Here is a 24412-nt window from a genome sequence, read left to right as displayed (position 1 = left end):
TATATATATATATATATATTATTTTTATTTTATTTTTGTAAAGAAATTAATATGTTTTAGTATTAAAAGGTGGCATTAAAGCCATTAGTAATGTTACAAAATATTTATATTTCAAATAAAAGTTGTTCTTTTGAACTTTTCTACTTATTAAAGAATTCTGGGGGGAAAAATGTGTTAACATTGATAATAATTAGAAATGTTTCTTTAGCATCAGTTCAGTATATTAAAATAATTTCTGAAGGATCTTGGACATTAAAGACTGGAAATATTTTTTGAAATACATTAAAATGGAAAACAGATATTTTAAATTTTTCATAAAATTACTGTTTTACTATATTTTTGATCAAATAAATTCTGTCTGCAACAAGATCTGACTCGAATCATACCATCGCAAATCCAGACATTGTTACTTCCCTCATGAACGTACCAAAGAAACCTAGGGCTGATGTCAATTTTTTTTGTCACATATGAAGACTTTGACAATGACTCGTGTGAACCACTTTTATGATCATTATATGGTGTTTCTTTGTCATTTGTGGAGCATTGAGCACCAGTCTTCATTCACTTTCATTATATTAAAAAGAATGTCTAGCATATTCTTCAGTTTCACCAAACCCCATCTTTTGTGTTCCACTGAAGAAAGAAAGAAACTCTCACAGGTATGACAGAACATGAGGGTGAATAAATCATAACAGCACAGTCATTTTTGGGTGAGCCGATCCTTGAAAATAATATAAAGAGCAGAAGCAGCCAAACAGAGGACTGAAAGACACTGCTGATAAACTTCTCTTTTCTCTTTCCCCCAGTGGTAAAATTGTTGTAGATGACAAAAGTAAAGCGCCGGAGACGGAGGTAAACAACACCCCGGCGGAGGTGAAGACAGTCCCTAATGAAGCCCCCCAGACGAACGGCAACGAGAGCAAAGCATGATCCGGAATCGGCGAGCGCAGACAGACAGCACCACACCACCACCATCACATCTCAAACACAAGGGTCTCTTTCTTCAGTGTCTTTGAGTTCGCAGAACAAAGCACGTCTGTAGATGTATAGAGCGCCTAAAGAGCTCGCGCACATGCCTTTTATTTTGTACTTTTCGATTGTTTTTACTATTGAAATATTTCATTTCTTTCATCAACGCACGAAGGAAAGATTCTTTACCTCTAGCGCAGTCTCCTTGACCTCTGTAAGATCAGTGTCTTTCAAATACACTCAATGTCTTTCGAGGAAGTTCAGTATGAGAAATACAGTAGATTTTGCCGTCACACATTCAGCCCACAGTGCCGTTTCAATTATGTCCCGTTTTATTACATGCAGTATTGCCATTATTATTGTCTGCCACATATGAATTTTTGGGGAACATTTTTTATGTTTTGTGTTTAAATAATGTACAAAAGCAACTGCCTTTTTATTTTATTTCTCACATTATTTTTTGGGAGTTAGCAATAGATTTTTAGCATGCTTGCTTTGCAGAATTATTTTTCTCTGTCTAATTTGTTTGTTTGTTTTATCCCAGCCCTAAGTGTTTACAGCATTTTACAATGATATCCCTCATTAACACGCCGTTTGCTTCTCTTGCAAACCCGACACAAACGATCACGCAGGGTAGAGGTCTGAACTAGCAGTTAGGGTTATACTATACAAAACACCACTACTACTTGTTTTTCCCGTTTTATATTTTCTTTTCTATTACAACACATCCCATTTCCCTTGAACCTTAAGAGTTTCTTCTTTACTTCAGTTCTTTAACAGAAGATTGAGATTCAAAGAGGTCTCCCGCAGTGATCCTCGCTTAAAAACCTCCCGTAAATCCTTTAAAAAAAACAACTTGGAGCTCTTAGATATGGATCGGACGGCGCGTTGAGAGAATACAGTTCAAGCGTCGCTGTTGCACTTGTGGCCTAACGAAAACATCAGGTGCACACGTGTGCGTAACGCTCATGGGACGTCCCATATGATGTCTGCCTGTTGCTCCATTGCCCATATAATTGATAGATGTTGCATTAAAATGAAGCCCTGCCTCTTTGATACTGATAAAAATGCAAATGTTTGTCAGTTTTTCATGTCTTCAATGGCCAAATTATTGTTTTACTTTTTATTTAAGCCATAGTACACCGGTGTGGAGCGTAGCATAAAGAATATTCAGCCTGACTTTTTTTTGTACAGTGTTTCTCATTCTTTAGGCTGCAAGCTTGTGCACTGTGAATGCGTGAAAATCCTAGTGTGAATACAGTGTGTTCTTTGTACTAGAATTACAAAAGAGTTTCCATAGGTTGTGAAAGCAGTAGCTGTTAGTTTAAACAATGTTCATCATGATAAGAAAAAAAAAAAAATGACGGCAGCAGAAGTGAAATACAGACACAAAAGGAGTTGGTGCCTTCAATATAACCATCCTCTCGTATGCAGGCCTGCGGTCTGGATGGGCCGCAGTGACGCTACTGTCTCTGTGACAACATACCCCGATGCTGTCAGATGGTCCAGATCTGTAAACTGTGAAAATAATAGTTTTGTTTCTTGATCAAATGTGACGTCACTTGGTCTTTTGGGTCTGAGGGTGTTAATGGATCGTGGTTTTCTTAAAACTTGAGTTCTTAAAATCTCGACAACATGCCTCTATTTAACTGATGCAAAATAAGACGTATATATATATATATACATATATAAATATAAATATATTCACACAGAAAACTGTCTCGATGCATTTCGTCTCATAGGCCCCAGGGTTGCCTGCTCACCCGCCATTTAATTACAAAATCTCTTGTTCATCCCGTTTGGTCAAATGCCTTGTCAGTGACATCTATTTTTAAACCTGAAATAAGCATGCGATGTATTCTAAACTAGATGTCATTGGTGTTAAGGTTACGAATTGAATTGCTAAATAACTGAAAATGTCAAAGGCTTGTACATTTATCTGAATGTCAGTGAACTTTTGTCATTCATACGTTCACTGTTGTCACTTTTGCTTTTACAAGACAAACATGAAGTGCTTTCATGGAGATAACTTTCATTATTAAGTCTTTAAACATTATGCTACTTGAATGTACGTTTGTGTTCTGTTAAGCATTTGTAATGTAGTCATATTAATAATGAAAGTTATTTTTAAAGTGTTTCCAGCAGGATTCTGGTCTAATAAGCATCTGAGAGGCTTGTAGAAACTGTACCGGGAGGCATACAAGCTCTTGTGATCTCTCTGAAAAACAAGCTTTTGATTCATACTGCCATTTAATGTGGGACCAATTTGTTTGTACACAGTTTACCACGCATCCGTGCCATCATGCCACTTTAAGGACAAATGTCTGTTCAAACGATTGTTTCCAAAGCATATAAGGCTCGTCTTCTGAGCAGATTAAGCCTGTTTGGGGTTTAATGGTTTCTCTCATCATTTCATTCTCATCTCAGACCTTTATAAGACATCTGTCACTTCATACCATATGAAGTGAGGCCCTTCTCACAGCTGTATACAGATTTTTACAGATCAAATGTCACTTTCACTGCCACTGCTGTAAATACTAACCGACAACAAAATCTGACTTCATTCTGTCAAAAAATTCTTGTGTTCAATAAAATGAGAAAAATATTTTCTGTCTCCACTGTATCTTTTCACATGCACATCTGTTCTACACAAGATCTTGGCTGTTGAAACTTCAAGACATAATAAGACACTATCTGCAGTGTTTAAGCTTGTTTTTCTTTTAAAAATATATATATATATAATTAATTTTAACTTGACAGAAGAGGCACTTATCATTTGAAATTTATGTCAACACTTTAGTCATGCAACAGTATTATTTTAGTATTTATATGATTATAGTATTTATTGATATTGTGAATTAGCTTTTATTTTTATATTTTCAGTTTTGAATTTTAGTAATTGTATGTGCTTTTTTCTAGTTATTTCTAGTCATTTCAGTACTTCTGCTTCAACCTTTTATCAAATATTATACAGCTTTATTTCAATTAATGAATACAATTTTAATAGCATTAGTTTTAGTTTACAATTGTTTTAGTTAACAATAGCAACACTGCCATGAATTAGTGTGTGTGTGTGTGTGTGTGTAGATAGATAGACAGATAGATAGAGACTTGTAAAAAAAAAGGGGGTGAAAATTTTGATTTTATTTATGTATTTATTTTTCATGTTTCAGGAATTGTTTTGTGGTTTGTACATTTTACTGTTGTTTTGATTTGTCTCAAAAATAAAAACCTAGAAGCCTAGATGGTTTATTGTCGGGTTTTGTTGACTGCTTATCCCAAATAGTGTGACTTTTACTGGGGCATGTTGTCACAAAGTACAACATGTTTAATGAACTGTCTTTTTCCCGGGCAACAGTGAAAATATTTATTAGTTGTTGTTTTTTATGTACGAGTCTATACACATATTGACCATCTGTGCTTGACCTTAGGATAGAACTTATGAAATATTACTATTGTATTCAGGTATACCACAAAAATAAGTTATAAAATAAGTTATGACTATTTTAGAAGATGTTGCAATTCCATTGCATAAGAGAGGCGCGTGCTGCGGACGCGCACCATCAACACCAGATGGCGCACAAGACCACAATCCATATTACGTCGCGTTTGCTACGTTTAGAGACGCTACGGATTCATTCTTGACTTGATAACTGTAGCGTAACTGTTAATTACCTGCTGCCAAAGCAACTCATGATTTGCATTGTGCATTTGGGAAGCCAAATTAAATGTCCCGTATTTCTCAGTCATGACGGTGGTAAGAACCAAAGATGTATTTCTAGTTTTCTCTGATAATCTGGTGACTAAATAAAAATGTAATTTCATGAGGAACAACGCTTTTTATGTATTAGTATTGTGAAATTCAACGGTTCACAGCTCTTTTGGGTTGCATTGAGCAGCTGCACTTACACGTTGTTGTCCACTGGGTGGCAGTAAAGCACCGCCCTAAATGATGTGTCGCTGACAGCGGTTGTTGACTCGCAACAGGCCAATGTAGGCTAATTAAAAACATACAAAGGCAGCGTTTTTATACATATTTTTCTTTTTACCATAGTGGTATTGTTACCATATTGGAACGACAGATTTTTTTCAACCTTGTAGCCAGAGAAAATGTGACAGCAGAATAATAGGCATTGGATGTAACAGCAGTTTCCTCTGCAGTTAATCCAGAAATTTTATTCAGGTGCTTCCAATTTAAAATCGCTTTGATTAGTGGCCTGGTTATGTAACAGAGAAAGTTTGAGACAAGAGTCCAAGATTCAAAATAGTTTGTCACAAACGTTTTGCATTTATCATGCTGTATACTTCGCTATATCAAACATTTCAGCTTTTATATGTCATTAACAATTTTTACTACTTGGTTTTTCGTTCCTAAGGTACTTCATTTAGCACATGTGCTCACAAATCGAGCTCCTCTGTGACTCATGAGCTTCTGAGTTCCTAAAGGCCTGGTCATCATGGACAAAAGAGCTGGAGAAGATGTTGGAAATGCTGTCTGTATATTGTAGGTTTGATCAACACCTGAAATGAGTCCTTCTCAAAATATGGTGACATATTTTGTCTCCTTACTTTTCAGTGATTTGAAAGAGCCTAAAGTAACCCCATATAAAAGATATCACTATATAACGTTTTGTTTTATTATACCTTTGCATTTGATTAAATAGGCTAATATGATACATAGTTTGGCTATGTTTATTATAATACATTTTTTAATTATCAGAATTTGCAGAAAAATTTATTTTAGTCTGATTAATAAAGATTAATAAAGTTTTCAGATGTTCCTGGAAAATTAATCTATTTTGAGAATTCGTTCATAAATGACCATTGCTTTATATATGAATAAAGTAAAATAAAATGCAAAGTCGTTGTACTGATTAAGAATTCAATGAAAAAGCCTAAAAGTCAACATATTTTCAGAATGACTCACATCTGAATCTGAGTTGGATTTTAAAGCTGGGTTAATTACCATTAACCTATGTAAATGATCCTGGCAGGTTCCGCTGAATGTTGTATTATGGAAGCAGACTCCACAGGGAGCAGAGACCCCATCGATCAGGTACTGATCTGTGTGTCTGAAACCTGCACAGGTTGTCACTACCTAAATCACCAGTGCAACATTAGCCATTGAATATTTGGGTATTTGCAATGGAAGTGTGTGGCTTCAGAGCTCATATCTGAGACCTGTTCATACTTCTCTGAACTATGCCAATATGCCCAAAAAGTCCTTTGTCATACCAGAACTTTTCTGCCTGATTTGGTGAAGAAAGCAAAAATGGTGTGGAAGATGCTCTCCTTGTCCTGTGGGATTGTGCAGGGTTTGGGGTTCCTGTGCCACGTGCAGTTCCCTCGACCTTCTGATACCTGCAGACAAACAGAAAGTACGAAAATGAGCAAATCTCACAGTTCCCTCTCAGCAAAATAGCACCAGATTATTTATTATATATTTGCTGTTTTCATTTTAATTTCAGTTAAAAGTTTTAAGAATTTTGTTGTGTGTTTTTGTCATTTTTAATTTCAGTTTTATTTTAGTACATCAAGCTAAACTAAATCAAAATGAGAATGTTGCCTCCAGAGGAGGCAGATGAAACTTTTTTTTTTTTTTTTTTTGAGTTTATAGATTCTCTCCAATTTTGTATGTGTTTCACATGTTGTAAATCAAAGCAAGTTAAATTACATAGTTAGGAACAACCTATTCTGGAAGAACTTGTTTGAAGTGAGGCAGGCTTATGTTACAGCAGCTCTTCTGGTCCTGGGTCACCACTGGGTCATGGAATTACTAAACCTTTGCTTTAACCATTAATTCTGATGAAACCGTTTTCAATTAGAAATATTTCTATCAATATTCTCTCATTAAACAATAGTCATGCATATTTTGTATATGATGTTTTATTGCCCTTACTTTGATTTGCAAATTGATTTGACAAATTATGAATGATTTAACTAAGCTTTACAAATGATTGCGCAAAGAAAACTATACAATGAATGTGCTTTCTCGCATGCCAGCTGAAACCCCTGAGCTGCTCATAAATCAATATACCAGCTTGTTGCTTTTTGCCATCCTACATAAACATGTACAAACATTTTACATTTATCCGTCATTTGCAACAGCTTAAACAAGCTCTGCTTTCCACATTACTGTGCTACTGCCTTTGCTAAATCAAGATCTTAGTTTATTTATGGTTTAAGCATTTTGATTTCATCCTTGGAGGCAGCTGCCCTCCAATGTCTCAAGTTAATTTGGTTACTGTAGTTTTTATTCTGTTGGATATCATTTTATTGAATCATTAGATTTTCACTATGTTTTTAAGGATATATATATCATATTTTAGTATAATCAGTATGCATGCTTGTTATTTTTATTTAATAATGATTTATTATTAGTGTAGTCGGTTATAGTGTATTTTATTATTTATTTTTTTATCAGTGTCAGGGATTTTATAGTTAACTAAAACTATACCAGCTTGTAATTCTTATTATGTACGTCATATTTTACCACAATTTATTTCCATTTTTACTTTCAGTTATTTCCCCACAGCTTTCCTGTTAGTCACATGCTTTGCTGGGAAATAAACCCCCAAATCTCACAATGTTCCGCTTCCTTTCTTCTTCTACCTGGCCCGTACAAGTCCTTCTTGTTCTCACAGAAGAATGCTGTTGTCCCATCAGATTAAGCAGAAGAGAAGCGGCATAGTAGCCTGTCCCGTCCCGTCCCGTCCCTCTCTGGCAGCCGGCAGACAAGATTATGTAATGCTGGTCCCTCAAACGATGTGGCAATTGCCAAACACATGGCATATGGTCTATCAAAAGGCTGATTTTAAGATTTCCTGTTTAGATGCACTCGCTCTAAACTTCTCAAGATGTTGATGCAATGAAAAAAAAGTGGCTTTCGAACATTGATTTTGGTTGAATCCGCTGCCATATGGTTTAATGTGGCTTTCTTCTGGACCGAGGCCATCCGGGAAAACATTGGCATCACTTTTATCTCACTCTCTCTTTCTTCTTCAATAACAGCCAACACATAGCAGCAGATTAGAGGCCCTCATAGTCCTCCCAACCCCCGGCACGTAACAATGGTGTTAGCTGGGGCCATACAGCTGGTCCAGTCCTGGGTGGATCTCACACAGAGCCTCGATCTGCTTCCTGTTACTAGAATTATATTGTAAACACTTGATGTTTATGCCTGGAAAGGATAAATCTGACGGTTGATCAAATCGACATTTGGATGGTTACCACTCATTTACATAACACGGTAGAAATTGGAGCGACCGGGCCTTGTTTAAACGGATTAGACAGGATTGAATAACATTTTTAAATGACATATTTTAGTTCGACCTGTGTTAGAAGTACTCTGCTAGTTGCTTTGGAGTTTTCTGTTTGGTTTTGACTGCCTGCCCGGGCCCATGCTGTGAAAGCCAATGTGCATTCCAGTTGAGAACATTCTGCTTCGTATCCTCCTCCGTGTCTTAAATCACTCTCCTGTCTTAGCGTTCGGAATTATTTGCTTCTATTTTTCATTCCAGCTCATCCACGTCAATGGGCCTCAAAGTCATCCTAGCTTCTCTCAGAGGAAACTGAGAACGGCCGTCACCTTTTAACCGGAAGAATTGCTCCTGTAACCACAGAGAATGCGATCTTAGGTTGAAAATACGTGCCGGTCTGGAAAAGACTCTTGTAATTCAGAAATTTAATGTCCGGTTTGACAAATTTGCTGTTATAAATCAGCGTAGCGTATCGGCGGTCAGTCATTACAGCTTGCAATTCATTGACAGCGCTGCAGCAGTCATAACTTAAAAGGAAACGAGAGACAGTCCAGTATACTTTGATATATAGCATCTCCGTTAAATCGTGTGTTCAACATCTGTTAGAAGACCAGCTGGTACCCACGAAAAATAGCAAGCAGGGGTTTCTTTTGAATTAGCCGCTGTTCTCTTTACACGAGCCCAGCTGGATTTGTTAGCCCCTTTTATCTCTCTCCAGGTGTAACTTTAAAAAAATTAAAAAAGGGAAAAAGCGTTTTTAAATGAAGTTTCATTTTTCAAAGTCCTAGGGAAGAACATACCAAATAACTTGTTAGGGATAGCACTAACTGTTCACCATAACTAAACAATATCACAGAGCAAGAGATGTCCATTCTTCTCAAATATGGTCACAGCCATGATGCATGATTCAAACCAACAGCATGATTGTCACATTGATTCTATATAACATTTCTGTAAACAAGAAGTTAATATTCAGTAACTTATGTTATATAATAGTGCTAGACTTTGTCTGTTTTTGCAGTGTTGTCTCTGACAGTGGTGTTGTTTTATTACTGAATGAATCAGGAATTTGAATGAATCAGTGAATGATTCAAATGATCCACTTATAAGAACCATAATTTTTTCATAAAAAAGGAAAATGTGATCTATATTTACTGGTGATATATTTATGAAGGATGAAACACACATTAGCAGTTAACATAATTGCAACATAGTATCATTGGAAAATTCCTGAAAACTTGACCAAATATCTACATATTTCACAAGGGAAAGTGTTGTTTTATTATTGCTGAAATTAATGGAAAAATAAGGATGCCTTGAATTTCTGTAATTTACTAGAGGAACTTGCAGAAAACTAGTTCGTTCGTTCATTCATTCATTCATTAATTTCCTATTATGATGCTTGTCTGTTGTACATCTCAGAAATGTTCAGTGTTGTTCCAGTCAAGTTTCGTTTGTTTACATTCTTCTGTTCAATACAGTTCTTGCATTCAGTGTTTTTGAACAAATCGGTTGAGTAAATGATTCAAATGACTTATAAGTCATCAGTATTGGAAATCGCTTATAAGGTCAGTCACTTTTTTCGTCCCTAAATGAATTAGTGATTTTTAACAATGTTGTTGAGTGAATAATTCAGATGACTCACTTATAAGTTCAGTCACTTGTTTCATTCCTGAATGAATCTGTGTTTTTGAATGAATCTGTTGGGTAAATGATTCAAATGACTCACTCATGAAGACAGTCACTTCATTCCTGATTCAAGTGATTGAATGATTTAAGGCCAATCACTTGTCTCAACTTTGGTGTATCGATGTAACCTGACAAAAAGAGTCACTGAAAAATCCCCACCATTAATACAGAGACTGGCAGTCTGTCTGGAAAGTGAAAACAAACAAGCAGAGTGATAGAAATAGTAGAAAGTCCCAGCGCTGTTGGACGACATCAGTGCTCTTGGAATGCCTCTCATCCAATAAAATTTGAGGACTAGAAGTAACTGTTGCATAATAAGATTCTATCTGATTCTATCTGTGCAGATAATGATTTTCTTTGCAGACCTACAGTGTGAATAAAAGTGAATGCTAATGATGTTAATTCTAAATTATGTTCAAATGATGCACACATTAGCAATTAATATAATTGCAACATAGTATCATTGGAAAATCATTTTTACATAAGAATAGATTCCTGAAAACTTTACCAAATATCAGTCATGCTCAGTCATGTCATGCTAATGATGTTAATTCTAAATTATGTTCAAATGCTCCCGTGGGCTGCAGCAGTTACTGTACAGTGAGAAATGTTTATAGTGCATCTATTTGCATTATTGATGGGAATGAGGCTCATTTGAATATCACTGGACACGGACTCGGGGTAGTAATTCTGCAAGACTCCGCTGACTAATATGTTTAATTAGAGGTGATACATTACAGCTTATTAATTATTTACAATAACGGCAATCATGTCTACAGTCATAGGGGCAAAGAAAATGAGGATCCGTAGAATAAAGAAGGTGAGGTAATGAAGGTACCAAAATAAAATTGCACGAACGAGAAACGAAGAGGCGGTGGTTTCTCGCTTTTTGACGTAGATTCGAGGGGAATGCAGGAGGAGAGACGTGAAGCCGATATCCTTGAGCGGTTAAAGGCCTGTGTGCCTCCGAAACCGCTGTGAAAGGTGGACTCGGCGCTGGAGAAGAAAAGCAGCGGCCTCGCGGGGATTAGCCACAGGAGATTCCCTGTGGATAGCTGTCCCTTTTTTCCCAGGGACACTGTAATATGATTACTCTGTTGTTTGCGCCCGGACCAGTGGTTAAGCACTATGGAGAGGAGGGTTCGGCCACCTCCAGGATGGACAATGAGAGAATTTTTTGGAGGGAAAGTTGGAATTCTGCTTGACTGAGGACAGCTGGGGTCTTACACTTAGAGAGGAGAGAATGAGAAAAAAAAGTGGCCTTTTCTTTGGCTGAATGAAAGGCATGTATGGTGCTCTGTACCACTGTGTTCTACAGAGGTGCACCAGGCAGAGTCAGCAGGGCTCTTTGGATCTCTACGAAGGCCCCGGGCTCCCATCCTGCATCCCTACTGTTACACAGAGGAAAGGCATTCTCCGACAGACGTCATCGCAAATGTTTATCTGTACAACTAACAAACAGTTTTCCTCGTTGCCCTTTTGAAAAGCTCCAGGACGTGTTGTTTGCAAAAAATAAATACTGTCGAATTTCATCACATGTGTTTCAATTCATTCCAATTAGTGAGTGTAAGCACAAAGTACACTCAATCTGAGGCAGTAACCGAATGTAGTAGTTCAAAAATCGGGCACTGGTCTATACAGGTTAGAGCTCTTTCATACTAGTATATATTTAACCTCTTATTGGAGGCTTTGAACGATGGAGTGTGTGGTTTTTATTTGATTTTCTTCAGTCACAGGATTGCTGTGAGCGCGAGCCTTAGTCAGCGCTGTTTGTTTGACAGGCCTGTCACTAATCATCATTGGCATTGTTTAAACTGTTTTGAGTGTCCAGGTCTTGTTCAACAGGGGGACAATAGTCTCTCTAAGCTGCTTCAGACCTGAAAGAAAGTTTATAAAATTTCCACCCAATGGAAACTGCAGGGAAGCGCCTTTTAAAAGGGGTTAGTATTCATTAGAACACTCTGGTTAAGGGCCCGGGCCGCTCCCATAAAAGGAAGCAAACCACCCACTAACCTGATGGAAAAGTGCACCTATGATGGACATCGCATCTCATCTGACAGTTCTGTAGTAGACTTGGCACCTTCTTTCCATTCATTTTAGTGACGATGCCCTACCCCGTGCTAAATTTAATCAAAGTTTTACTACCATTTTTAAAATTACAGTAATCAAGAGACGTTTTTCTATTTAAAGCTCTTGTGATTAATGACGACACAGTGTATGAAATATTGAGGTGACCCCCACAGTACCTCACAGATTCAGATCATTTGGTATTAACAGTCATTAGGATCAGATGAGCCGGTTATGAGGAAGAAAAGAAGATTGAAGATTAGGTGTGTGAGGCAGAGGTCAGTAATGGAGAGACGGCTACGAGGAAAGTGGATCAACTTATGATGTGAGAGGATGACAGTAACTAAATCTGTAACTCAGATGGAGAGCAAGGATAATTATAACACTTTTTTCTTAGTTATTCATAAAATGTATCAATTTCAGTTTGCCAATTAAATGTAATCGAATCAGATACATTGAAACTACAACTAAATAAAGGCTGGGGTGAGATTTATATTTTTGTTTTGTTTATTCTCAATAAATTAATTTATTATTTTTGTTTAAATAAAAACAAATTATATAATGTAAATGTATATATTTCATATGTACATGTTAAATGGATAACAACATGAGGGAACTACAACAGCAGTTTAAAATCATCTATTAATATTAATAGTCATGTCTTTAGTTGTCATCTGTTTTTTTGTTTGTTTTTGTTTTTTTGCACAATGATGAAAGAGGTTTTTTAAAAATATTGATACAAAAACAATACAAACATACATAATGTTTGAAGGTGCAACATTATTTGGATGATTTTATTTATTTAAAATAAAATTTAAAACTCTAAATGTACACAAAAATTTACGTAAAAGTTTAACTCAACTCAAAACAGGTGTTTTTAAAAACATATCAACTATTGCTGAAACTTTCCAATAGTCTGGGAAGAGATAGAAAATTTTATCGTATACATGCTTACACTGATATAATTAACCACTGATATTACATTTATGGAGTGTTACAATTATCCATGCTCTCCTCTAAGTCTGCATCTCATTTTGCAAATACAAAATAGTAATCAGTGACTGGAATGTGCCTGTCCTAATACAAAGAGTGCAGTCAGAGATTGTGAGATCTGTGACCTCTGAGAATGAGATTCTTGTCACTTGAAACCAGTAAAGGTTTACCAGCACAGTTCTATTGTTCAGCCTGCTGATACCACATCAGTATTGATCAAGGGATCACCTTGTCATCTAACCAAACAGGTATAAGGCTGGAGGGAGAGTGAAGGCAAATATGCACTCAGTAGAGCAAATGGCTCTGTCAACATGACTATTTCAATCCATTAACAAAGAGAATGTCACCCATTCTTCTTAATGAAAAAAAAACTTAATGCTGTAAATGCAGCCAAAAGTGTGATGTTAGACATTTATAATTAGATTTAAGATTTATCGTACCAAAAATGTAACAAAATTAAAGTTGCTCTGTAAACTGTTCCATGTGCTACTTATAAGGCTCAAATCATAATGAAGTACCTAATAATATAATTAGGAGTTACTGTGTCTTAAATCCATTTAAGCCTAACTCTAAACCTGCAGTTGGCTCAGATATGATAGCCTTTATGGACGAATTGCATGATAGAATAGATACCTACATGATGAAAAGTCTCAAAAGGAATTTTTAGCCATGCACAAGGAGGGGCATTTTGTACAGGAGAAATCCAGCCAAGGTCAGAGGTAAGGGTCAGAGGTCATGGGGGCAGGCCCTTAATGCATAAGACACCCCCAGGATTATACAAGTGTAAAAAGAGCCTATTCAGTCAAAGCTTTGAGCGAAATTCACAAAGATCCACTGTTAGCTCATGAGCAAAACCTCCAGTGTATGTCATTACCTACCTCAGTACATCGCTAATGATGGTTTATATATGTGAATATGTACTATGTGGATAAATAGGCAGCAAACATACTCTTAGTGCATTCAGAACCTATTTCATGGTGTTATGCATCAAAATATGTATGTGTAATTATAATAATTACACAAATTCAATAATAAGTGTCTCCTGCACTCCTGCAGAGCCAAGGCCAATGAATTGCACATAAATGTGACTTTCATTAAAGAACATCATCTCACATATGTTTATAATGCATGAATGTACATGTATGACTTTACCAAGAGCTTAAGTTTTACAGTTAGATTTCAAAGAATAATTTTAATGTAAACATATATCGTTTATACATAATTTACGAATGTAATTTCATGTTTTTTTAAACTGTGTTAGCTTGTGCTTTTGATTATTAAAAAAAAATCAGTGTATAATTTAGGATTTATCAGAGTCCTCTCCAGTAAAATGTGGATTAGATGGAGATTAGGGCAGTGCCTTTGTCTTTATCCCTAAGTAAGCCAGCACAGCATGCAGCTCAAAGGTGATGGCACTCTATGATCTCCCATCTCAAGTTTTACAGGGTCTAGTGCAGATTTTAGGCTGTCATTGCACTGAAAATACAAGTGACAAATGTAGCTGATGGCAATGGAATAGAATTTGTAGAATGACAATGTTCAGTTTGTCAACACAATTTAATGAAATGTAGCCTGCATGATTTATTTTAACTAATACTAATTAAGTATAATTCTAGTTAAATTAAGCATATATCATTATATTATACCAAGAACTGTTGTTTGATTATAAAACATTTAATTAAACATTTAAAGTTTTAAATAGATAAAAAATTCACAATAAATTAATGAATAAAACATTTACAGTCAAACGAGTAATCCATTTAATCTTTTTCATTTTTAAAGCCTCCCCAGGTGAAAAAATACACTTCCATAATATACTTAAAGTACTCTATTTTTGTGCACAAATTTTGTACTTAATATACTAAAAATTATTCTTTAGTACTTCTTAAGATAAACTTAAGATCATCTAAGTGTATACTCAACTGTGCTATTTTGGGACACCATGAATATGAACTAAAATGCACTTTTTACATACTATCTCTGTATTTAAAAAATTTATTTAGTTACCACTTGTAGTACACTTAAACCATCGTTCATACACTAGTACACTCAAGTGTACTACAAGTGGTGGCTAAATACATTTTTAAATACAAAGAGAGTATCTTAAAAGTGCATTTGTGACCCTTGACCAAAAAAACTGTCATCAGTAGCACAGATATATTTGTAGCAATAGCCAACAAATGCATGGGTCAAAATTATTGATTTTTCTTTTATGCCAAAAATCATTAGGATATTAAGTAAAGATCATGTTCCATGAAGATATTTTGTAAATTTCCTACCGTAAATATATCAAAACTTCATTTTTGATTAGTAATATGCATTGCTAAGAACTTCATTTGGACAATTTTAAAGGCGATTTTCTCAATATTTTTATTTTTTTGCACCCTCAGATTTTGAAATAGTTGTATCTCTGCCAAATATTGTCCTATCCTAACAAACCATACATCAACTGAAAGCTTCTTGATTCAGCTTTCAGATGTCATATAAATCTCAATAAAAAAAAAAAATAGACCCTTATGACTGGTTTTGTAGTCCAGGGTCACATTTTAGTTTGCATTCATGGTGTCCCAAAATAGCACAGTTGAGTATACACTTAGATGATCTTAAGTTTATCTTAAGAAGTATAAAGAATCATTTTTAGTATATTAAGCACAAAATGAGTGAGCGAAAATAGAGCACTTTAAGTATATTATGGAAGTGTACTTTTTTCATCTGGGTCTTGAAATCTTATGTGTCTGTCATTCAGTAGCTAATTAGTATGAATAATTTCTCCGATGATAAATTCAATTCTGAAAAAGGCTTAAAATAGCCTGCCTTTATGGAACATCACACTTAATAAAATGAACTTGAGTTAGATCATGATTGTCATGTTTTATTTGTTTGTTTGAATTAGTTTATTTGGGTCAAGTACACAAGGAATTTGGCATAGTAGCAAAAGCTCCAGGTACTCACAGCTAGACAAGAATTACAGAAAAAATAACATATTTACGTTTACGAACAAATAGGTTTCAAGAATGTGTAAAAATAGTGGATGTTGCACTCATGGGGTTCTAAATACGAATTTACATATCGCGCTCGCTGCAGACCTGAGAAGTTACCTGGTTGTAGAAGTAATAGCAAAGGTGATGATGCTTGAAGGTTAATGATTAAAGTCCAAACGCGGTGATAGATAGTGTCCCAGACACGCTGGCCTATATTCGACAGCCCCCTAGGTGTCTCACTTTAGCAGTGTTTGTCAGGACTCCGGCGAGGATGTGCGCTGACGTCACCGCCGTGTTGATTTGCTAAGCCGCGAGCGGAGAGGAGTTAGTGCGCGTGAGAGAGAGAGAGCGGGGACTGTGAACCGCATTACTATGCCACAGTCCTAATAACCGCACGCTCGGAAGCCAAACGTGCAAGACAGGTGAGTACAGGCGCGCACCTTTAAAACACCCACAGCTCCTGACCCATCTGTCTGCGTGTGTTTTCAATTTGGGAAATGTTCACATTAAGAGATGATCCGCGTTGTGTTGGTCAGAGGTGTTTGCGCTCAGCATCACATCAAGTTGCGGTGTTTCTACTGTTGCTTCAAGTGAAGGTGAATTGGGAGAGTGCACCGAAAAAGTACAAGTGTGGCTGTCAGTGTGGTGCAGGCTCGGGGCACCTGATGGATATGGCTGTTTATGTTCATCTTTACACATGTGGAGATGTTATGTTGACGTAAGCGTGTGTTTTAGTATTCGGGGGACGTGAGGTCTGCTCGCGCACCAGACAGTGACGTGCTTCCATGTGCTTTATTCTCAGCGTGACTGCTTCAAATTGAACACCCAGAGAGTTTGAATATGTTCTAACTGAAGAAGTATGTCGTAGAACAAACAAATGTCGGGGCTTTGTTGATTATTATTTTGCTTGCCAGTAAGTCTGGTTACTTAATCAGGGCCACCGTGGAGGTGCGTGTCACTGTCTTTCAAAATGAACCGAACTGTATTGTTTGTGATTTTTAAAGTGAAATGACCTTTGCTTAATTTTTTTTAAATTTGTTTTATAACGATACTGAAATTGATTATTTTAACAGAAACGCTATTTTGCTTTTTCGCCCGATGTGTTTGTGTATGTAATAAAATAACAAACGGGTTCTTTAACTTCAATTGATTCACGTGTGAACAGTCGAATAATCATGTATTGGTCAGTCAAATGAGCTCTGACTGGACTTTTCATCGGTCTTTTTTATCATATATGAGGTAGATAACGCTTATCACAGCAGTAGTTGGCTAATACGAATATGTATTGATCGTTTCTTGACTTTTGTTTGAGTTGTTGTACAGTTTGCGTGCGTGAACTGGCGTCATTATTGCTAACGTCTCATCAGTTAACTGCACTTCAAAGACAACGTACTCATTTCTCACTTATTACTCGCCTTCCTGTACTTTGTAGATTTTAAACAGCGTGAAATCCCTCGAATATATTTCTCTTCTGTTGTCCTTTATCCTAACTTTCGCTTATTTGCTGTCTGAAACGGTATTCACAGTGAAAAAGCCCGTCATTCACCGCTAAGATCATAGTGTTGTTTGATATAAAAACTAGTCTGCTCTTCTCCGGTGAGGCTTTTTGTTGATCAAATAAGATGGGGGAAATATTAAATGTCTGAGTAAATCATCCGTTCCTTATCTAGGTACTATTTTAAATATATGTAATAATGTTATTAAAGGAAAGGCTGCCTCTCGCTGCTGTTACCAAATATTAGTGGTGGATTTTCCTCTGTGTTCACTCAAAAGTGACGGTGATTTTTGTTGTTGTAATATAGTGTTAGGCTGTTGTACAAAGCAGAGTTTAAACGTTAAATTATAGATAGAATGTATTTTATTAAGTATTAAATTATGACATTAAATATTTTACATTATAATGAAAAAACCCAGCCCAAAAACATTGTTCATTTAAAAATTGCACGTTTTTTGTTTTTAAAAGATTACATTGTAAGTGCATTGATGCTTTATTTTTGTAGTATATATCTGATATAGCAGGAAAAAATAACATCATACAATTTACATATGATACATGGAAGTGTATTTAAAATAAAAATTGCATTTTGGTGTTTTAGGAGCTCTGAGCTGTTTTGTGTCATCCTCTGTTCCAACTATTCCTGGCAACAGCTTGCCTCACTCTCCATGCTCCGCTCAGTATCCCTGTCTGTGATGAGAATACTGAATAAGATGCCATTTCATTTCAGGAGGCTGTTGATGGGCTTTGTGAGGCGAGCTCGAACACATTGAAACAAAGGCTTGATTACTGCCAGCCTTTACTAGCACTAAAGCCAAGTTTACACGTTTCTCATGTGGGCCACTTGTCGTTTTGTTTTATTTTGTGCATTTTGACGGATTTTTCGTTTGTTTTTTAGGGATCCTTTGTTAAAAAGGTTTTTAGCTGTTAAATAATGATAGATTTGTGTTTTGTACAGTACAGAGTACATTTGAAGTCTAACGTACTGATATTATTATGAGTTTTTTTAATACTGAAATAATTAGAATGATGGCTGTTAATTTAAGAACAAAGAAAATCAACAACCAAGGAAAGAAAAACAAAAAAACATTGCGACTTTGCTGCATCTAACTGTGGGTCTCTCTTTCATCTCTTTCTAGATTGACCTTATCTTGTTTACAAAGATAACTGAACAGACTGCTACGTGGAAAGAAAGACTCATGAGTTGGCCGTGTGGATTTCAGAGACGTTATGGATTTGACTAAAATGGGTATGATCCAGCTCCAGAACCCCAATCACCCCAATGCCCTGCTGCACAAGGCTAATCAGATGCGCCTGGCCGGCACGCTGTGCGACGTGGTCATCATGGTGGACAGCCAGGAGTTCCACGCTCACCGGACCGTGCTGGCCTGCGCCAGTAAGATGTTCGAGATCCTCTTTCACCGGAACAGCCAACATTACACTCTCGACTTTCTCTCACCAAAGACCTTCCAGCAGATTCTGGAGTATGCCTACACTGCCATGCTCCAAGCTAAAGTGGAGGATCTGGATGACCTGCTTTACGCAGCAGAGATCTTAGAAATAGAGTACTTGGAGGAGCAATGCCTGAAGATACTGGAGACCATTCAGTCCTCGGATGAAAATGACACGGAGGTCAACATGAACGACGGAGGCGCAGAAGATGAGGAGGAGCGCAAGGGACGGCATGGCAGGAACCCGAAAAAGCATTCCGTGGAGGAAGGCGGCTACATGTCGGCTGCCCAGCAAGCACTGATGCTGCCAGGAATGGTGGATCAGAGTCCTTCTGTCTCCACCTCCTTCGGCCTCTCCACCATGAGCCCAACCAAAGCAGCCGTGGACAGCCTGATGAGCATCGGCCAGTCCCTCCTGCAGAGCACCATGCACCCCGGCGCGGGTGCCGAACAGCCCCTGCATGGCAACTCCCACCCCATGATGGGAGAGATCAAGACGGAGATGATGCAAGTAGATGAGAGCGGAGAACACGAGAACCCTAAAGCCATGGAATCCAGTGCCTCCAGCAACGGTGAGCGCAGCGGAGAGCCTGACAAGAACCGCGATGGGCCCGGCACCCCTACCAGGAGCAGCGTGATCACTAGTGCCCGTGAACTGCACTATGTCAGGGAGGAAGGTGTGGGCGACCAGCAGGCGGAGGTCAACCAGATGGGCCTGGAGGCCATGGCAGGGATGACCGAAAAGCACTTGGCGTCACTCTACGGCATTCCTCCCAACCACAAGAACGAAGCAATGCTCTCTATGCCCGCTTCTATGGCCTCATCCTTGCACATGTCCCCAGCATTGGCCATGTCCATGGACTTCAGTGCCTACGGGGGCTTGCTGCCTCAGAGCTTCATCCAGAGGGAGTTCTTCAACAAGCTCGGCGAGTTAGCTGCTGGGATGAAGCCCGACGGCCGCAGCCCGAACGAGCGCTGCAACGTGTGTGGCGCCGAACTGCCTGACAATGAGACCATAGAGCAACACAGGTAAGCTCCTGTTTTTGTTTTTCGGTTGCCATAAATGCATGCTCTTCCAAAGTGTTTTTTTTTTTTGCCTCCCCTGGTGCAAAGGCAGGTCCCTAATTCAATTAGTTTAATGCGCTCTGTGAAACGAAAAACCGCAAGGTGCCCATTTTTAGAAATTCTTTTGATTAAAAAACTTTGTTGCAGAGAAATGTTAGTGGAAGATGAGTCATAATGGTTAACTGTTGATTGCTTATCATCTTTCATGCTGGAGGTCAATTTGCTTAACACTCTGCCTGCGGTGGATATGAGAGTGAATGATTGCAGAGCTGATTTACGCACATATATGTTTTCCTCTTGCTTTCCCCCTATTAAGAAAAATTGCTCTTCAGCTGAAATATATTTTGAAAAGAGTAAGGATAAATAGGTCAATCAAGTTGCAATACAAAATCTTGTTATAACGATTTGAAACGGCTTAAAATATTGCATAAAGTATCATTCATACGGTTAATTATACAGAAAATGCTGTATAAATTAGATGGCAATTTGCCAATAGTTGTTTAATTTATAATAAAAACATTGTTTTAGCCTATCTGTTATTTTGGTAAAGGAAAAAAATGGGCAAAAAATTAATTGTAGGCTTTTGATCAATATGTGCATACATTTTTTGCTTACTGTAACATGTAAAACGCTACATTTGCACACAGCAAGATGAGACATTCCCAGGCTAGTCAAGAAAAATTATTATTTTTAACTTAGTTCCTTTAAGTGGGCCGTCTGTTTGTCGCGGCTCCCAGGCGTTGGGTGCTGATCACTTCCAGGCCTGCGCTGGTGGCTGTCGAGTGGTCCTGGAGAGGCTCTGGCTGAGCCCATTAGCTGCACCTGGAGAGGGGGCAGGCTAATGGGAAGCAGCCCCCCTGACCCCCATGGTGTGGCCAGTGATGAGTAGGCCAGCCTGGGCCCCAGCCACCCGGGACAAGGAGGGCCTTATTAGCTTTATGAGTAGAGCAGACTGTCCAGCCCAGGAAATGAGGGTCTACGTGGAGGACCTGTGCCGACCTCCACAGCGTAACCTTTTGGCCACTTGGCTGGCCTCTGGTTCTTGTCAGTGTGACTTGTGGGGGTGTTGCAAGGAGCTGGGACGAGGCGAGGAAATCCACGCCAGACGTTATCAGCTTTTGAAGCCCGCAGCCACACCCTTGTTGCTGTCGACTAGACAAAGATTGCAGGATTCACATGTTAAACTTATTTGTACAATATTGTAGAATTGGACAAAACATATTTTATGTTTACATCAATTCATTTAGCAGACACTTTTATCCAAAGCGACAGAGGAACATGAGCAATTTGTTATAGAGCCAACAATATTCATAGTAAAAAATGCAACGCATAAAAGCCATTGCTTGCACAATACATACAACGTTATTTTGATAGTTTGTGAGTTTTAGTGCCTGTTGTTTACAGGATTTAAGCAGATCTGCTTTCTGCGGGTTTCTTAATGACAGGCCCAGGATTGAGAATAAACTGGTTTGAGCGTTCGTCCTTAATCTGTTGGAATGCACAACGGTGAAAGTTCATCTGAGGATTCAGTTTCAGTCCAAATATTCATGTGTCTTTGGAAGTGCTCAAGATGGCATTAATAAATCCCTCGTAATTACCTTCATTATTCACTGAGTGAAAAATGCTTGTTCAACCTTGTGAACTTTAAGGTTGGTGTTTATCTTAGAACAGAATAATTGACAAGCCGTGTTAATTTAAAAGTTGTCTGTGCTTGTGTGAATCATCGAAGTAAGCGCGTTGGCATGTTGGCATAAAAAGGATGCAGCAGTTGCTGAAACAGCCAATGACATCTAATTGCAGTGATTTTTTTTTAAGCAGCCAGCTTATTTTTGAGATCCATGTTGTTGTTTGATTCAGTACATTAAGGGTTCTTAAGATGGGCACGTTTGTCTGTTTAAATTTGCATCATATCTTCACAGTATTTATTTCAATGCTTTAAAAAATGACAATCTAAAAGATGCACGACAGTGATAATAGATTAGAATGTAATTTCAAATCATAAAAATTCTGATGATTTTCCACTCTTATTTATATGCTAGAGATATCGATGTACTTATCTACGTTTTCTTTTGAAGTTTCAGTGATCTTCTTCTTTTAATAAAAGGAACGACAGTGTCAGATTTGCCATGGTAAGGTTTAGTTCCTTTTTAAAGGTTTTTTCATCACCGGTCCTGACGGCTTGCAGCAGACGGGGCGGCAGCTCTTGTTACTAATTACAGATTATTTTGCATCATCTTGTGCCAGGGTTCCAGCCATCTCTAGCACTCTCTGTGAAAAATATTTCTGTTTGAGAGTTCATTTAGGTCAAACAGGTCAAGTTAACCGTCTGTAATTATTCCCAGATTGGGCACGAGCCTTTCTGCGTGTGGATGTGTGTGTGCATTTGAGAGCGAACGCATTAGTAAGTGCTTGCTTCCTGCATAAATGTAGCTTGCTGCATTCATTCCCCATTGCCCTGGGTTTTGTCATAAAGCTCTGAATGATGTGTGCATCGCTTCCAAAACCATGCGAGTGTCAAGACTATCCTATTAACTAGACCACTGAAGTAATCTTGTAATATCTGGGGTAGATGTATGTCTGAGGGTTGCCTAAATGAAGGAGTTTATTTGTTTTTCAATAACCCAGAGTTCCCTACAGGAGCTAAATCGAAGTACCGTAGCAGCTTTTCTTTTCTTTTTTTTGACAAACTGGAGGACATTTTTTTTTTTTTTTTTTGCCAAGAAAAACAGTTTGTGGCCCTTTGATTCATGGAAAATGATTACAGAAATATTTCAGCAACCTGCCAAAAAGAAAATAATCAACATGCACAGCACTGAAATGGAGGAAAAAAAGACACTGCAATTTATCCACGTTCTTTTAGAGTTTGGACTGTCGTTTTTGTAAAAAAAATTTAAAGCAATGGTTTTTAGGTTGTTCTTCATGGCAGACAGGTGGAAGAAGGTTAAGTGTTGTTAAGTTAGCATAGGTAGTGCTAACTGTAGAGCTGTTTAAACAGGAGGCAAGGCCTTATCTGTGCATATCAGAGACAGCGATAAACCTGTGCTCTCCTTTCCACTATACCAAGAGCAGATGGGGATGATAAGTCCTCATGGTGCTGCAGAATGAGATAACACCAGGCTACAGTGAGGTGAGAGGCACCTCACAACTTTCCTTGTATGCTCACAAGTGCAGCTGAATCTTACCACAGCGCTGTAACGCCCCTGTAACGGCTGTCCCCTTGATTTGTGACACACAACATGAACTTTGTGTTCAGTTTGTGTAACCAGTGAGCTGCTATAATATGGTGCGTTTTATTGTTCATACCCATGAAATTTAGTAAATTATTTTTGATGTTATCAAAGTCTCTTTAAAGGGGATAGTTCACCCAAAAATGAAAGTTGTCATCAATCATGTACTTATTTTACCTGCATGACTTTCTTTCTTCTGTTGAACCGAAAAGAAGATTTTTGAGAAATGTCTGTCTTTTTCTGGTCCATACAAAGGAAGGCAGTGGTCATCAAAATGGTTTGGTTACCAACATTCTTCAATATATATTTTTCACGATGTCTCTCTGGGTGAACTGTCCTTTTAAGACAAGCAAGTTTACTTGGTAACTCCCCCGGCCAGCGGTTTTCTATACCGGTAATATGCATACTAGGGATGGGAAGATTCCCCGATTCGCTCGGTGCATCGGCATAAAAAGTTAACGATGCGATGCATCGGTTTAAAAAGTGTGTATCGGCTACAAGTCGGCATTTGTATCGCGATGCATCGTTTCTAACATATTTGCATCAGTAAAAAACGATTTATTTATATATAATTACTAGTGGATGCGCTATACTTTTATTATTTAGAAAGTGACCAATAATCTGTTATCTATGTATTTGTTTGTCAAACGCGTTCTCTCATCACCGCTGCTGCTGCGTGAATATGGTGAATCACAACACCACGGAGACCCGAGAAAAAAACTGGGATTAAAGTCCAAAACCTGACTTGAAATAACCTAACAAATCAATCGGGGCTAAAGCGGTTCCATAAACACAATCTCACTAATTTGTGCATGCTTATTCTTAAGCAGCCCTTAATGTCGATCATGGATCAAATCGATCCACCATGGCAAACAGCGAATATATTCGTGCTGTTTAATGCATTTGATTAACACTGTTTCCCTCAGTGCATAACTGACATGTCACAGGTATATTCTTCATCTGTAAATGTTAGAAAGTCCAATAATTCTGAGTAAAATATACATTTTGCTAAAATATTTGTTGTGGACATTAAAAGTGCCTTTTGTAGAATTTTAAACCTTCATATAAGTGTATTTTTATTAGAGCCCGACCGATATATCGTTTTTTGTAATAGGTAAATCAAATGTAAGCTAGTAGGCTACTAATTACTAAGCTCAAATTAGTTAATGCGTGTTTCTTATAGCAGTTAAAATGTAGTAATTTTCTTTATTTATAT

The 24412-nt window shown here is 37.7% G+C and overlaps 2 protein-coding genes and 1 long non-coding RNA gene across 13 annotated transcripts in view; all 3 read left to right on the top strand.

Annotated features, from left to right (window-relative positions):
* Positions 1–2331, top strand: part of LOC107756101 (neural cell adhesion molecule 1-like) — a 254253-nt gene extending 251922 nt beyond the window's left edge. For all 8 annotated transcript variants that reach the window (XM_016573078.1, XM_016573080.1, XM_016573083.1 and 5 more), the window contains one exon: positions 807–2331. In XM_016573078.1, coding sequence (XP_016428564.1) covers positions 807–930 — 124 coding nt within the window. In that variant the 3' untranslated portion in view covers positions 931–2331. The remainder of the gene's footprint in view (positions 1–806) is intronic.
* A 2910-nt stretch (positions 2332–5241) lies between these two features.
* On the top strand, positions 5242–11153 carry LOC107756104 (uncharacterized). Of its 3 annotated transcripts, none has more exons than XR_001641779.1 (3): positions 5242–5473; positions 5964–6025; positions 10816–11153. It is a non-coding gene; the product is annotated as an uncharacterized LOC107756104 (long non-coding RNA). The 3 variants fall into 3 exon arrangements; XR_001641780.1 differs by lacking the exon at positions 10816–11153 and adding an exon at positions 8490–8767; XR_001641778.1 differs by lacking the exon at positions 10816–11153 and adding an exon at positions 7491–7848.
* Positions 11154–16282: 5129 nt separating this feature from the next.
* LOC107756102 (zinc finger and BTB domain-containing protein 16-A-like) overlaps positions 16283–24412 on the top strand; it is a 12999-nt gene continuing 4869 nt past the window's right edge. The window contains exons 1-2 of one of the 2 annotated variants that reach the window (XM_016573089.1): positions 16283–16380; positions 18593–19933. In XM_016573089.1, coding sequence (XP_016428575.1) covers positions 18684–19933 — 1250 coding nt within the window. In that variant the 5' untranslated portion in view covers positions 16283–16380; positions 18593–18683. Of the gene's footprint in view, positions 16381–16478; positions 16555–18592; positions 19934–24412 lie in introns of those variants that run through there. The other variant, XM_016573090.1, reaches the window with a different exon arrangement.

Source organism: Sinocyclocheilus rhinocerous, unplaced genomic scaffold (assembly GCF_001515625.1).
Source record: "Sinocyclocheilus rhinocerous isolate Xijiao unplaced genomic scaffold, SAMN03320098_v1.1 scaffold682, whole genome shotgun sequence".
NCBI classification, from domain to species: Eukaryota; Metazoa; Chordata; class Actinopteri; order Cypriniformes; family Cyprinidae; genus Sinocyclocheilus; species Sinocyclocheilus rhinocerous.
The sequence above is the reverse complement of the archived record's forward strand: the minus strand, read 5'-3'. Positions and strand labels throughout refer to the sequence as shown.